At 42.1% G+C, this 14957-nt stretch overlaps 1 protein-coding gene across 6 annotated transcripts in view; it reads right to left on the bottom strand.

The window, feature by feature from the left end:
• Positions 1-14957, bottom strand: part of igsf21a (immunoglobin superfamily, member 21a) — a 333921-nt gene that overhangs the window by 5799 nt on the left and 313165 nt on the right. For 4 of the 6 annotated variants that reach the window (XM_037101112.1, XM_037101113.1, XM_037101115.1 and 1 more), the window contains 3 exons: positions 10521-10621; positions 5817-6009; positions 2884-2922 (listed from right to left, as the gene is read on the bottom strand). In XM_037101112.1, the coding sequence (XP_036957007.1) occupies positions 2884-2922; positions 5817-6009; positions 10521-10621 (333 nt within the window). The remainder of the gene's footprint in view (positions 1-2883; positions 2923-5816; positions 6010-10520; positions 10622-14957) is intronic. The other 2 variants (XM_037101114.1, XM_037101117.1) reach the window with 1 other exon arrangement.

Genomic DNA, 14957 nt, shown 5'->3' with positions numbered 1-14957 from the left:
GAGTCTGGGTGATAAAATACTGTCCACGATGCTTAGAAGAGCCGATTTAATCATTGTGAGTTGGATCATAAACAATTGGATCATATGACTGTCTGGATTGTCTAAATTAAACTGTCAGTGTCTCCTAATGGCTTCCTAATGAATGTTAAATCTCCACACAGCTAAATATTGCGATATTTCATAGACGGCATATTCTCCTCTGTTTATGCGTGTTGCACAACATCAGACAACAACAACTGGATCTTCTCAATGAGTATCTCATTCTGTAATGGGCTCATCCAACCGTAAGATCATCATCTGAGGTCCCCTTCCAGTCTACAATCAGAGATGCAAGTCGCCCAGCCATCTGTTTGCCTTCAGTTTTTGGCTCAGACCTCAATGAATTTCTGCCAACCTGAATTTGAACTGGGACTGATTTCTGTGGCAGCGTGCTCTTTCTAATAAAGGATGACTCTACCTCAGTTGCGCAGAGCCTGAAATGCAATGCCACCGAAAACATGACGGCTTTGACTCCAGAGAAGGTTTAAGTCAAGTTAGCTGTCTGTGCAAACCCGTCTTGATATTTCCAAATGTGGCGACGACGCATCTGTTTGTACTCCTACCGGTCTGGTTCCAGTCTGTGCTCTGACCTCTCTCATGAAAGAGAATTTTAAATTAGCATTTTCGCATGGCATCGCTGTGCAAAATGACAGATGCGGCACGTCTGCCAAAAAACTCAAAATGCAGATTACTTGATTTTCGCTCCTGGCGCTTATGCTGCTGTTATTTTTGAGTCAATGAGTCCATCATTTAAGACTTTGTTGGTTGTAATGAGTTTCACTTTGTGATTGTGCAACAGTGTCTCGGGCAACTTATTTACCACTGTGAGGTGATAACCCCAAACCTTCGACACTTGCACCAGGCCAGGCTGACAGGCGCAGCACCGTGCAGCAGAGAATATGTCACAGTTTTGTACTCAATTTCTCTCATCTCTTAAATTCTGTTCATTGCCATACAGTGCGGCTTGACAACTTCTCTGGGAGACTGGAATTCTGACAGAGATGAATGAATATAACCTCTCATGGGAAGCGTAGTTTTCTCGCCTGCTGCGGCCCTGACTGACTGACAAGGTGGTCCTTTTCACTCGCACCAGACGAGGAGTTGGGTATTCAGCCATTAAGCGACCATGCACGTGTGCGTTGACCTCTTGGGGCCATGTTGTACACCAATTTGACTTGCATGCAAGGCATGTCTGCGCGTCCATGCTGACCTGATTCTGTCCTTGCTGTGACACACCTGCTCCTGCGCTTACCATAGCATTTGCATATTCAGATTTGCATCCCTAAGATACGACTGGCAGAGGCGAGGAAAGGGGTGGTGAAGGGGGTGTGGGGGAGAGGCGGAAAAAACAAAGAGCAAAAAAGGAAGAGAGACAGAGAAATTGAGAGTGGGAGAAGACGAGAGGCAAATAATGAGCTGTTTTTAAAGTAGGAAACAGGAAAAGCAAGAAAAAGAGTGGAGCCCACGTCAGACTACAAGACTGCTCAGATCTCATCTGACGAGGGCAGTTCAGCTTAAAGACAGCTCCGCTTGCCATCTGCTTTAGAATCTGTTTGCAGTCTAGGCCGGGAACAACATGGGTGTCACACACATGCACAGGGGATTATACACTATGTAATTATGCCATTCAAATACATTTTCCACTTCATCAACAGGAGCTCATTGTGGGGAAAGAGAAACTATTACAACACAGGTGCTCCATTGATTCTTGCTTTTCATGGTACACAAGTTACAATTAACTTCTAGTGCACATTACTGATATATTTCACAGAATAATGTTCAGGATTTTTCCACTGATCACTAATTACTGCAAAATTGTGCGGACTGACAAAGATATGCTGCCACATTACACTAATTGTAGCCATTTATTGAGCTTGGAGGAAATGAAGCTTTAAGTCTTGCTTATATAAACTAATCTATATGTTGTATTTATTCAGTCTGATTGCTATTTCTACAGGGTCACTCTCTGACCACTTCATACTTAAGGAGACCATCTGAAAAGAGACTTAAGTGTGGCTGTTTAGCCAGATTTGGATATTTTTTACCCTCTGAGCTGACCATAAGGCCTGACTTTCTGCACATCTGCATCAGAATTGTGAGGTAAGCCGAAGAGGAAAAAGTAGGACGCATAGATATGATGGAAGGGGGAGAGACAGATGAGCGAGGGAGAGGGAAATAAGGTGGTGAGGAAGGGAAGATGAACCAGGAATGGATGAAATGGTAAAGAGACTGTCACTGGAAGACAGAAAGTGAGTATGAGAAGTCAGAGAGGAGGAGAGGAAAGACAGAAAGATTGAAGCAGAAAGAGAGAGGGAGTGGCAGGAGAAAGCCAGAGACGGAAAGGTTGTTGTCACAGCCCTGCGGCTTCGTCTGACAATCCCTCATCTTTACATATGATAATCTCAGAAGCCGCAAATGAGCCACCACTGCACATATGAAACACCAATAATCTCACACTCAACCAAAAGTGACAGGCTCTGTTAGTCACTGGAAGAGGCTTGTTGCTGCTGCTCCTGAACATCGGCGAAGATTAATCCTGACTGAATTGCTCTCGCGCAGTTCTGTCTGTGAAAATGCATTCAGGACTGAATAAAAAAACATCCACCTGTCAATACTTTGAAAGTTGAAACCGCGGTCTGCTTAAGAATTTGCCTCTCTGATCAGCGCCAGATTTCCACGCACATTTTTATGACTGAGCCGACAGCGGCGTCACATTTTGTTCTCGTGTTGCACGCAGCCCCTCTGGAAATGTGACGATCAAGCGATTACAACAGGAAACATGAGAAGCATTACAAAGAAATCACATTCAAAGACAGTTTATTTTTCTGTGGCTGGAATACTCACTGTTTGGATTCTGTGTGTTTTTCATCATGCTCGGATTTTCTGTTGGGAAACAAGGGGAAAAAAAAACAACAAAAAAACTGTGAGATGATGAAATAAATCGTAGCTGTTACTAAGAGACCGAGTGACTCAGTGAATGAAGGGGGGAGTTAAACGGATAAAGAGCATGACAAGGAGAAAGAGAAAAATAGTAATCTCTGACAGAGGTGCTGGCTTCCCAATGAAGCTGAACACCAAAGTTCCTGAAGCGCACGTCAAATGGCACATCCCCAGCGAGAGAGACGGCGCCTGTTAATGGATCTGGGAACACAGAGCGGTGCACCAGAACAACCAGGACACTTTTAGCAGCAGTGAGAACAGGCGAGTACAGCTGTGGCCAGACAGTCTGGGAAAGTGTTTTTCGGGAGAAATCCACTCCACCTTTAATAAGTAGTGCCAGCGTCTGCCCTGCACAATACACTCTGACAATGTATTTTCAAAGTTCTCAGAGGAATAAAAGTAATTGCAAAGGAAGAAGCGGGAGGGATCGCAGAGTATTAGCAAAAAAAAACAAACAAACCCTGAATTCCACTTTGTGAGCTATCTCTTGTCTTCACATACGAGCAGGTGGAAGCTACACGTACAGTGCAGTGTGCAACTTTTTTTTCTGGCCTCGCTGCAACCACATTAACATAGCAGCTCCTCTGAGAGGCACAGGGAAATTAGTGTGTGCACTCTGCAAATGCACGCTCCTGTTTGCCTGCTGCCTGCAGATTTGCATAGGCATACATATCTGTGTGTTTCTGCATGTGAGTGCAGTTTTGCCGCGTGTGTGAGTGTGTGTGTGTCACTGCCCGGGTCTTCAGTGCTGACTCACTTAACAGTAATCTCAGAGGGTATTATCACTGAGGGTGGCTAAAGATGTACATCATCAAGGCACGAGCGCTTCTCGTCGTCAGTGGAGAGTCTCTGTACCAAGCCGTCATTATACTCTATTATTCCTGATGATGTATATTGAACACGTTGCCAAGTGAGCAGAGCCCCCAAATACGTCTCTCTCCTCACCCCCGGCGGGGAGAGAAGTGTCTCATCTCAAGGCCACGGGGGACGGTGCCAAGGTCACTTAATCACCATTTACTTCCCCTAAGCATGAGTGGAAGCAGTCTACAAGGAGCAGGCAGACAGATGGGCCATACTAGGCACGTAGCCGATGACACCTGAGGGTGCATCAGGGTGTTAAATAGACATTAGTGCTCTTCCTAGCAAAACGCCTCCCAAGGTAACGCCTCCCTAAAGTGGCACTTTCCCCTTAATGTGGGTTCTTATTAGGCCCGCCCAGTAATTTGTACATTTGTGACATACTTTAAACCCTTTTCATAGGAGTGTTTCCGACAGAGGGCGTAAAAAAAAATGATGGATACAATATTCTTTGTCTCAAACTCGATGAAGTACGAAAGTGGTGTCGACCTGATTTACGTTAATAGGGCACTCCAGGGCCGAAAGTGCATGCGTGCGCCTGCCGCACACATTTCTGCATATTTAAAGAGTGTTTCTCCTGTTTCTGTTCCGTGTCTTGACTTCTGTAAAGTCCAAGTGTCAAAAGCCTTAACATTGTTACATGGCTGTCTTCCATCCATCTACAGCATTGTAATGTCTTCTGGGCTTTCGAACATAGGTCGCCGTTACGTAAGTGTTCCATAATGGCTCTATTCTAACATGACAGAGCCATTATGGATAGAGCTATAACGCTCACACGATATTTAACATCTGGTATTCAAGAAGGATTGGTAGCACACATCTAGGAAGAAGTGTTCCCGGTTCTCTCATGGACTGCATCAATGAGGGATTTAAAAACTCATTTTGTAGTTGAAGCCTCGATTAATGACCACTGTGAGTGCGAGGGAGGCTCAACCCCGCTTTTCATGAGCAGACACCCCCGAAGATCCTTCATCATCATAATTGATTAGATAGAATAAAGAAATCTGCAGCCTAATTTTTACAAATGATGTCTGCTAATTTAGCACTGTGTGTGTTGTATCCTTCTTTTTTTTTTGATATTAAGTCTTTCAAATCAGCTTGAAATCGTGTGTAATTTCCACTGTGACTTTTAAGGAAAAAGTGACTGGGATGCTCATTCAAACATGAGACAAACACATCAAAATGTCATCACATTGATGTAAACTGCTCCTCCAAGAAGGCCTGAAGAAGAAAACACTAATTTAGGCGCAGTAAAACTTATTTGGTTAAAAGTTTCTGCTTTGATAAAGCCTTCAGAAGAAGCCCAGAACGACAGATCCCAGTTCTTCCAAGTGTGTCCATAGTAAACAGAACCAGAGGAGCACGGCACACAGATATAATAGAGCCTGTAGGCAATCCAGCTCCCACATCAACACGAGTAAATGAACAACTTCCAGGTTCTGATGAACACGTTACTTTGGGTTGGCCAATGAGCAAAGTGCTGTTCTCACACTGTCAACAACAGAGGTCCTTTGATTTCATCACGGGCCTTTGATGCCACACTTGGCCGTTAAACGCGAGCAGCACAAGACATTGGAAAAGTCACTAAATCCCATGCTGGAGAATAGTTATCCTCACTAAGTGCAGCCTTAAAAATAATGTGTTGTTGAGCCAATTAGGGATACAATCACTTATTAATCACACACTTAGCTGCATTAATGATTCATACCTAAAAGCAGCCACATGAATCTCTAAAGTATTTCTCAAAGATACTGTAGATACATACAAATTTGTGTATAATAAAATGTATAAGTGTTCCAGATCATTCTTGTGGAGCCTAGTTGTACAGTAACAAAAAAAAAAAAAAAAGAAGAAGAAGTTTCATATTCATTGTCTTCTAAATAATTAATCAAACTTAAATGTGATTTCAGTTCAACTGTGAGTGTAGTAGCCACTCCAGAAGGGGGCCATGGAGTGTTGCTGCAGCAGAGCGTACATACCAAAGACTATGAGGCGAGTGTGCGTATCCGTGGAGCCCAGTGGATTCTGGGCTGTGCAGCGATACATGGAGCCGTTGAGCTCGGCTGGCACTCTCTCCAAAATCAGCTCCTTCCCTTCTCGTTCGGTGCTGCCATCCAGCAGGCGGCCCCCCACTCGTGTCCAGGTGAAGAGGGGCTCAGGGAACACCTCATTCTATCAACACCCAGGCCCCACATGGGATGGAAAGGGGGGAAAAAAAAGGAAAGAGACAGGAGAGGAAACAAGAGATAGAGGGAAAGAGTGGAGGGGGGGTGGGAGGATGGTGCAGAGAAAGTCTGTGAGTCTCAGCCAAGAGATTAGGAGCAAAGGATACATGAATAATACAAGCTCCAATTTTTCCCCTAATGCAATGGCAAGTTAACAACATGCATTAATAATCAACACTTCACTTTACAAGTCTTTTCTCTTCACATTTTTGAGCCCCCCAGAGAATACTCCCCCCCCTCCTCCCGTCTCCAATTTAAAAATATAAAGCAGTATTTCATTCATATCAGTGGGTTGACATGTTCATAGATAATGGGAGAACACAGTATGAGGTTGAATTTCTTGTTTGATTCCACCTCTGAGGTAGAAGGCTTTGCTTCTTCGTCTTCCTTCTCACACAATAATCTCTGTCTGACACACACACACACACACACACACACACACACACACACACACACACACACACACACACACCTTCCTACACTGCCAACAGAGGACTATCATCCTACTATGATCATGTGTGGACTACTGTCTGATCATTTAAAAACATAAAAAAAGGAGGGAGAACATTTTCCTACAAGGTCATGTATGACATACAAAACTACTTTTGAAATTTTCTATTAAACGTTGCCAAGAGAGCACTGGCTGATCACCCCGTAGCCCATAAACAAAACTAAATATAATCACAGCCATTTTAAGTTTTATATGAAACTTGATTCTGTGTGTCAGGAGTCAACATGTTTCCATCTTCCATGGATTATTCACCACTTTAAGCTTTCATTCTGCAGTGTGAGGAGGCAGCCTGGGTCATTGAATGCTGGCAGGACAGGACTGACTTCATTTATTGTGAACTTTCTCTTCTGTCAACATTAAAATCTCACTGTTCAACCACAGTAAATGTCTTTGCTGCCATTTTATATAGCAGCAAAACAAATAATTTAAAACAGTGCAAACAGTGCTGAAAAATATTGTGACATTCACAGTGGCTGCTGGGAGAATCTTAATTGTTTTAGTCTGCTGGTGATATGATGGCGATGTTACAAGTATTCAGTTTTGCAGCAGAACTGCTCATTTGGCTTGTGTCTATTTCTGTCCTTGCTCGCCTGTGCCGGAGTGTGAATGTCACTTCATGCTATCTTAGAAGGGACATCTGCTCTTATCTGACAGCAGACAGCAGTCTCCTGTCATTCTGTACAGTACAGGGAAGGACTGTCTTTCCGGCTATGTGCATGAACTGAGGCTATTATTCAACACCATTTCATTTTTTTTTTCAAATTATTTAAACATATCTAGGATAAATCAGCTACCCAGATACAGATGTACAGATTATAAAGCTCATTGAAGGAATTTGATTGTGATCTTGGGTTACATAAAGAAAACTGATTTGATTTGATTTACCCTCATACTAATATTCAGAGTAATTGCGAATGTATTTTCTGTTGCTTTAGCGATATCATAACAGGCTGTCAGTGTGTTTGCACACTATGCCCCTTCATTCAACCAGCAACAGTGTGAACCCTGCTGGTAGCACTTTACATAAACTATAAAAACACCACTGGCATTCTACAGTGGTGACTGACGCTAGATTTTTCTTTCGACAAACATCACGTCATTCTAGCAGAAAGTAAGGAATCGACAACAGCTTTACTGAGCAGCTTAAGCTTTGCACCCACTTGAGGTTGGCCAATACTTGTTACAACACAATGTTGAATGTTCAATCATTGTTATTAAGCAATCGTAACAAGCAAAACTGGATTAATACGTTTGGATCACTGCCTCGTAAGAATTGGATGAGTTGTTTTTGCTGGAGTGTTACTTTTGTTTCACCCTATCAAAGAAGGAACATGTGTCATTTCGGTGTGTACCAGCAGAAAATGGACGCCTGTCCATCTGTAGATCTAAAGTGTGGACATTTTTTTTCTTAAATATATATTATATAACAGCAAAATGTCCCCTGTTAGCAAATGTGTAACAATGCTGAATTCCACTGAAAGGTCTGTGGAAAAGGTGTATGTATGTAACTGCACACAAACGCATATGCAGTTTGTAGACACACATGCATGCTAGCATGCACACATACGCACAAACACACACACACACACACACACACACACACACACACACTTCTCTTTCATCCATTTGATGCACTCTTGGAATAAAAGCCTGGAAAAGGCTTTTCAGTGTAGAAAGGGCTGACCAGCACTCCAGCCTCATGTCAAAGGAAAGCGCACCTCATTGAGACATTAAAGGTACTTGATATATGACAAGAGAGCGGGATATATCTATTCCCACAGAAATGAATGATTCATTGAATAGATTAAAGGTCTGACCTCATTGTTGTTTATAGTGACAAAAAATGTGATATCAGTTTTTGTAAAAAGCCAGTGAATAAAGTAGGGTATAAAATCAAGGTCCTCGCCACGCAATAGCCATTTGTATTGGAAACGTTCACTTCTCAGTTTGGTTCACTGAGCTAGTTTATTTGACAAATTCACAGAGGTGAAGTGAATCATAACAGAGCCAACAAATCAGTTAAGAGTGCATGGAGAACCAGCAGAATATGAAGAACAGTCCCGACTCTAGTTTGCCCTTCCTTTTCAGTTTTTCAAGCACAAGTGACTCCTTACTATCAGATGTCAACAAACCTCTCCGCTGACTCACAAAGGGCACATTTTGGAATCCTTCCCTGAAGCAATGTCGGTGCATTTGGTTGGCATGCAACCAAGATCAAATCATATCATTCTCACATGCCCAAACAAACCAAACACCGGAGAGTTCAGGCAAACTGCTCAAAACAGGCTCAGTGCAAAAGTCATCTACTGAAATAATTTCTCCAAGGTCTGTGTTTAAGTCATGACCAGGGTTAAATGACTAAGCACTGTGAGATTGACTTGTGGGGGAAAAGGTCACATGTAGGTGAAAAAAACAAAACAGGAAAAACACTAAAAGGGCTTAACAGAGAGCTTCTTGTCACATAATAAGAGCCTGTGGAATCCAAATTAAAAAAGGTCTGCGCACGGTGCTGCTGCAACCATCAATGTCCTATTTAATCTCATACATAAAGCAATGAAAAATGAATACAAAGACCACACTGTCGGACGTTCATCCATAATATATTCCTAAAACAATAAACCTGGGGGGAAACTGGCATCTAATTTTATCAGAAAAACGGGCGCCAAGATTATCAGTCTTGACACACAATCTTATCTACTTGTGAAACCCTAAAGCCTCGGTCCAGTGAAGGATAAGGGAAATTTGCTTTCTGATCAGTCTGCATGCGCTGACGCCCATGCTGCCAAAGGGCCCAACTGGCTGTATGCCACAGCCGAGCCTGTTTATAATAACCAATTTTAACACTGTTCAAAGAAAAACTTTAAAAGATTCCTGAGGTCACTGGGCAGACACTGGGTCTGTGCAAATCTCTGCAGTCAATGGCTTGATTTATCATACTGAAAACAACACCATGACAACTGTGCCGAAAGAGTCGAATAAAATGGAACTTATGATTCCTGTAAATTCCTGAAGCAGTGACTGAGTTATACAAAAAAATAAATTTGCGCTGTGGTACATTAACAGGTTCTATATCAGGATTAGCCACATGCCTTTCACCTGACTGACACCAGCTGTCTGTCTTCAATATGTCATTCCTGTCAAAGAGATCAAGACCATCCGCAGGCCATTCACACTAGAGACATGTTTTTTTTTTTTGGCAGGGGAGCAGAATGACACATAGACAGTCTCTTTGCTGTTACCTCTAGCACCTTCTATTGGATTATGGAGCCGGAAGTGTGAAATAGCAAAAATTACATCAGCAAGCGTAGTACAGTCTCCTGTTGGCTAAGACCGATAGACATCAGATGGACTTCTGTCATTCTTAAAGCAACATTATGTAACTGTTTTACCTTAAAAATCATTTTGATGGTACAGTGTCTTGTAATAGCATGAATGGCGTTTCTGTCACAGCCACGGCGCCCCCCCATCACATGTTTCTGCACTATGTAACAGGGAGTTTTCAAGACATAACATTGTTACATCATAATGAGTTTTGTTTGTAGTTAACACCTACAGTGCCTATAACACAATATTACAGAGATGGAATTTGTATTTACAACAGCAGTGTTGCACTCAGAAACTGTGGGGGGCGCCAAATCCCACAAAATATGCATTTCTACATAGTGTTGCTTTTAACAAATGAGTATCTTTTAAAACCAAATCCAAAAATGGTTTGTAATATATTGTACAGCCTGTGTACTTCATTTAAAATGTTCAAAAGAAGTCAAAATTTTGACAAAATGAATATATTGTATGCGAATTTGAATCGACTGAGGAAAAGATGTCTATGCCCAACAGAGTCCTCACTTCAAAACAGAACAAGCTTATCGGCACACATGCACCAGTTCTATGCAAGATTAGAAGAAGAATTGTTTTTTTTCTTTCTTCTTAACACCCCATGCACTTACCCCAGGCGATCCTACCTGGAATCCTTGCACAGTGATGCGCACCGTGTCCCCTACCTTTGCCCTGGTAGGGGACATGAAGAGTTTAGGGCCCTTTGGAGCAGCTGAAATGAGAAAGGAAAAAAAAAGACAAAGAGACAAAGGTCATCGTACTGAGCGTGGAGAGCAAATCTTGTCGGATACCTGTTTTGTCACAGAGGGAGAGAGACAAATACAATTTCCTGTCAATTAAGGTCACGGGCCGAGAGGCAAGGGACCTGCAGGTTCTTTCATCTGAAGGACTGTGCTGGATTTATTCCCCCTTGGAGAGAAAAAGAACTAAATTGGGTAGATACTCATTACTAGAGGAGAATGGGAGTGCACCGGGTGGAGTGTGGAGGCAGTGAGATAAGGGACACTCAGAGAGCTAATTCCCTTGTCTTGGTGTGGACAGCAGCCCCCAGATGGCTTTCATTTGGACCCTCTAAAACAATGGGGCCCAAGCAAGAGAGGGAGTAGGCCCATTCTAATATTGTGAGATTGTGAGGGGCTGGTGATTGTCCTGTGTATGTAATGTCAAGATAAAAATGAATGATTTGCATAATGTTATAAAAAAAAAAGGAAAGGTAAGTCATTACATTAAGGCGAAACTGCACCGCATACTGCATTAAGCCCGTATAAGCAGGTTCTGGACAATTTGAGATGATTAACAATTCCCTTAAAGATAACTGCTTCACACGCTGTGCAGTTCCATATGTTAGACAAATGGACTGAGCAGCACATGCAATGAGACTCAAGCTAAGGGCAACCTATCAATAATGCCTGTCCACCCCAGGAGTTCTTCAATTAATTTGGCTTGAACTCTCAATATAAATCACACTGGATGCTTGTTTCCATCGATGGGTTAAACTGAAGGATAAATAAATAAACAGACAAATGACCTCAGTATTTAACTATTCATCTGGCAACAAACTGTCCACTGTGGCTAATGATGCACAGCCTTTCCTTAGGCAGCCATTGACTACAAGCCTAGCTGACTAATGAATTAGGATCATATGTGTAAATAGGATTGAGCATGTGCCATTGCCCGTGTGCTGCATATCAGGCGGGAGCCTTTTATAAACAGAAACAAAAGCATTTGAATTTTACAAAAATGGTTAGGGAGCATTCAAGGCAGTACAAAGGGGTGAAAGAGCAGATAGTCATGAATATTTAAGCACCATTAGACGACTTTCTTTTCTGCATTAACTGATTCATTTATCCAGAAAATCAATGCATCTCAATCCAACCTGGTGCAAAGTCTAAACAGAAATCGTGGAGTCAGTAGCTTTTTTTTTTTTGTTTGTTTTCGGTAGGGGATTACAGGAAAGGATCCACATATTTATGTGCTCTTGGCATGATGTGAGCAGCTTGACATGGCTAAGTGTTCTATCTCAAGCCGAAGATGGATTGCATTTCACAGGCTACTTTTGGCATGTCGGTGTGAAGCCCTATCTTTCCACCTCCCACACACTTACGGAAGGGTATTTTTAAATACTGGTGTCATGGCGTCACATAGAGCTCGCAAGGCATATGGCGGGGGAAGATGATGGCTGATTTCTGGGATTTGCTCCAACAGTGACAGTTGGCATCCTACGTCACCACCTTTGATTAGGGCAGCATGCGGTGTGATGGACATACCACAGCTTCTCTTTGAGGGTGAGGGCCTCGCAGGGGAAATGAGCCACGGTCCCATGAGACCGTCACCTAAGACCCAACTTCTTTCGATTGCAAGATGGAGCTGTTACCTCTCCAGGAGGGGTCAGGGAATAAACATGCCCTCCTTCAGAAAAAAAACAACTGTGCTCCCTGCATCAGGTGTGCTTTAATACCAAGCCAAGACATCAACAGGTCTGCCCAGCTGCACAACAGACTTAAGCAGTTGAAGGGGAACCTGTCACATTAGCTGGGTGACTGGTTGCGTAGGAAAAGAGAAGCTGGAGAGGCATGCAAGCGAATTTAAAAAGCCTGACTGACTGCTGGATTGAACTGCTGTGGTGAATCCGCCGCTGTGTAACGTCTTTCACAGATAAACTAGGTGACCCAAAGCAGGGAGATAAGACAGATTGATGAATCTGGAACTGAGCTGCAGATGAACACAGGTACAAGCAACATACTAGGTACACAAAACACATATAGATTTGCATGGGCAAATACACAGACACACTCACACATGCAGACATTTACATACAAATAACCATATGCATACTGTATGCATAAAATCCCCCAAAATGGACACACAGATGCACACCTACACACATACACACAGATCACAGACGCCTTGCTGAAACTGAGCATCTGCTCTTTGATTATCATGGTCTGGCAAAGAAAAAAAAAAATGACTGGGAGATGTGAGTAAGCCTGGATCTCTTCTCACTGCTGAACTGAGTATGAAATGAGAAATTCCACCACTTGTCGAATGAGGTTGAATAATAAACACCTTAGCTCATGTAAATCCAAAGCAGAGAACTACCTTTCATTATTAAGATGCACTATGGTCACCAACACAATCCTGGAGAATGAAACAGACCGGAAAACATCATCTCAAGGAGATATAGCACTTATTTGGGACGACCAAGGCCGGGCGCCAGCTTCGTGTCCATTTGCATGGCGAGCACGGAGCCATTCATGAATATTCATAAAGTGTAATGCAACATTTGTCGATTGTCAGACTGTCGCTCCTTCTCATGTGGCAATATTAAATCTCTGAAAGATGTATTACTTATGGGCACTGCGAAGACCTCCTTTTCATTTCCTGGCCAAACACACCTGAGAGAACCAGGAGAGTGTGTGTACATACAGTCAGACAGATCTTGAGAGCAATTACCCAGTTATGGCTGCATAATATAAATGAATTGGGTATGTCATTGCTGGGAAACCTTCGGCGAGCTATTTTACACAGTCACGTCCAATTACAGATTAAAAAGAGAAACGCTAAATACTTTAAAAAGACGTGTTCCATTTTGTATATGCCATGAGCCAATTCAAACTTCTACTGTAATAACCTCTGACCTGAATCACAGCCATATTATTTTTGTTCTACTTCTCCATTCCAAGATGGATCGAGCCCCCAGCAGGTCTGCGAATGCTTTGAATTTCAAGTGTGCTCCAATTAGAATCAACAAACGCCACATTTTCTGTTCTCTTTTTCTTTAGGTGGTGGGGGAGAAAATAAAAAAAAAAAATCAGGAGTGTCTGCTGATGCTCCAACCATCTCTTGAAAAGAACAAAGGTAGTGATAAATTAATGACTTCAAACACAGCGGGGAGAGAAGCTTGTCAAAATATTAGCGCCTTTGACATTTAGCAAGAGTTTCACAGGGCCGATTCTCCTCAGGGTGTGTCAGCTGTTTTATCATCAACATGTGAAGGAGCCGTTAGAGTCTTTAGTGCAATACGTTGTCTGCAGAAGACAGCTCCTGCCATTATATCTTCAGCTGATGCCACTGTCTCCGTCGTGCATGCGATGTGCTATATTTCTATCCACTGGGGATGTGACAGTGACAGTTATTACATTTTAAAAGATGATTTTCTGGTATGAGATATTCCCAATTGAAGAAAGTGACATTGGCAATTGCAGCAATCGGTTTTTAAACAGAGGCCAAAGGGGATTTTTTTTTTTTAAGACACTGGGCCCTCTCCTCTGCACAGATTGATTAGATGGTTTAAAGCTTGAGGCTGGCAAAATGTTATATTTTTTTTTAAACTGAAAAATTCTATGAATAGACCAAAAACAGCAATAAATTAATTCTACAAGTACCATCTGAAAGCCTGACAGACATCAATAAGCCACACTATGGCACTGGGTGAAAAAGTTCCTTATTATTATTTGAATCAGTCCCAAGTGCTGTACACCATCCTGCTGCCATAAGTACTTGTACTAGTGCACTAATATTATATTAAAACACAGATGAACATAGTTTAAAACAAATGGACTGCTTATCTTGTATGAGTAATGTTTGCTAAGGACTACAGCTCTTTAAAAATATTAAGCAGCCTCACTTTAAAACATATTAAACTATATTCAAGTGGACTGTCTGTGTGTAGTTAAAGTAGTAGTTCGTAGTTAATCCAATTAAATATATTCAAAATATATATTCATATACATCTCGTCAGTTTTGAGTTTGTAATTTGTGTTTTGCTGGCCTCACGAAATAAGATTTACTTGGCAACAAAATGCTTATTTTTTATTGCTTAATATGTCATTTTATTATCAAATAAGATTTTTATCCCCAGGTGTTTTTTTGGCTAAATGCAAATGAATCACACGACACGTCCTGTCAGGTCCATCACAGAGCCATCATTGTCACCTGATGTATCTAATTTGTGATCCGGATGAACAGCAGCTGGTGAGAAAAAAAGAACTGTGCTTAATACCTAACGTGATAATATGAGGTTGTATATAATGTATTTTTGTATTTTT

Source organism: Acanthopagrus latus, chromosome 6 (assembly GCF_904848185.1).
Source record: "Acanthopagrus latus isolate v.2019 chromosome 6, fAcaLat1.1, whole genome shotgun sequence".
NCBI classification, from domain to species: domain Eukaryota; kingdom Metazoa; phylum Chordata; class Actinopteri; order Spariformes; family Sparidae; genus Acanthopagrus; species Acanthopagrus latus.
This window is presented reverse-complemented; position numbering and strand designations above follow the sequence as displayed.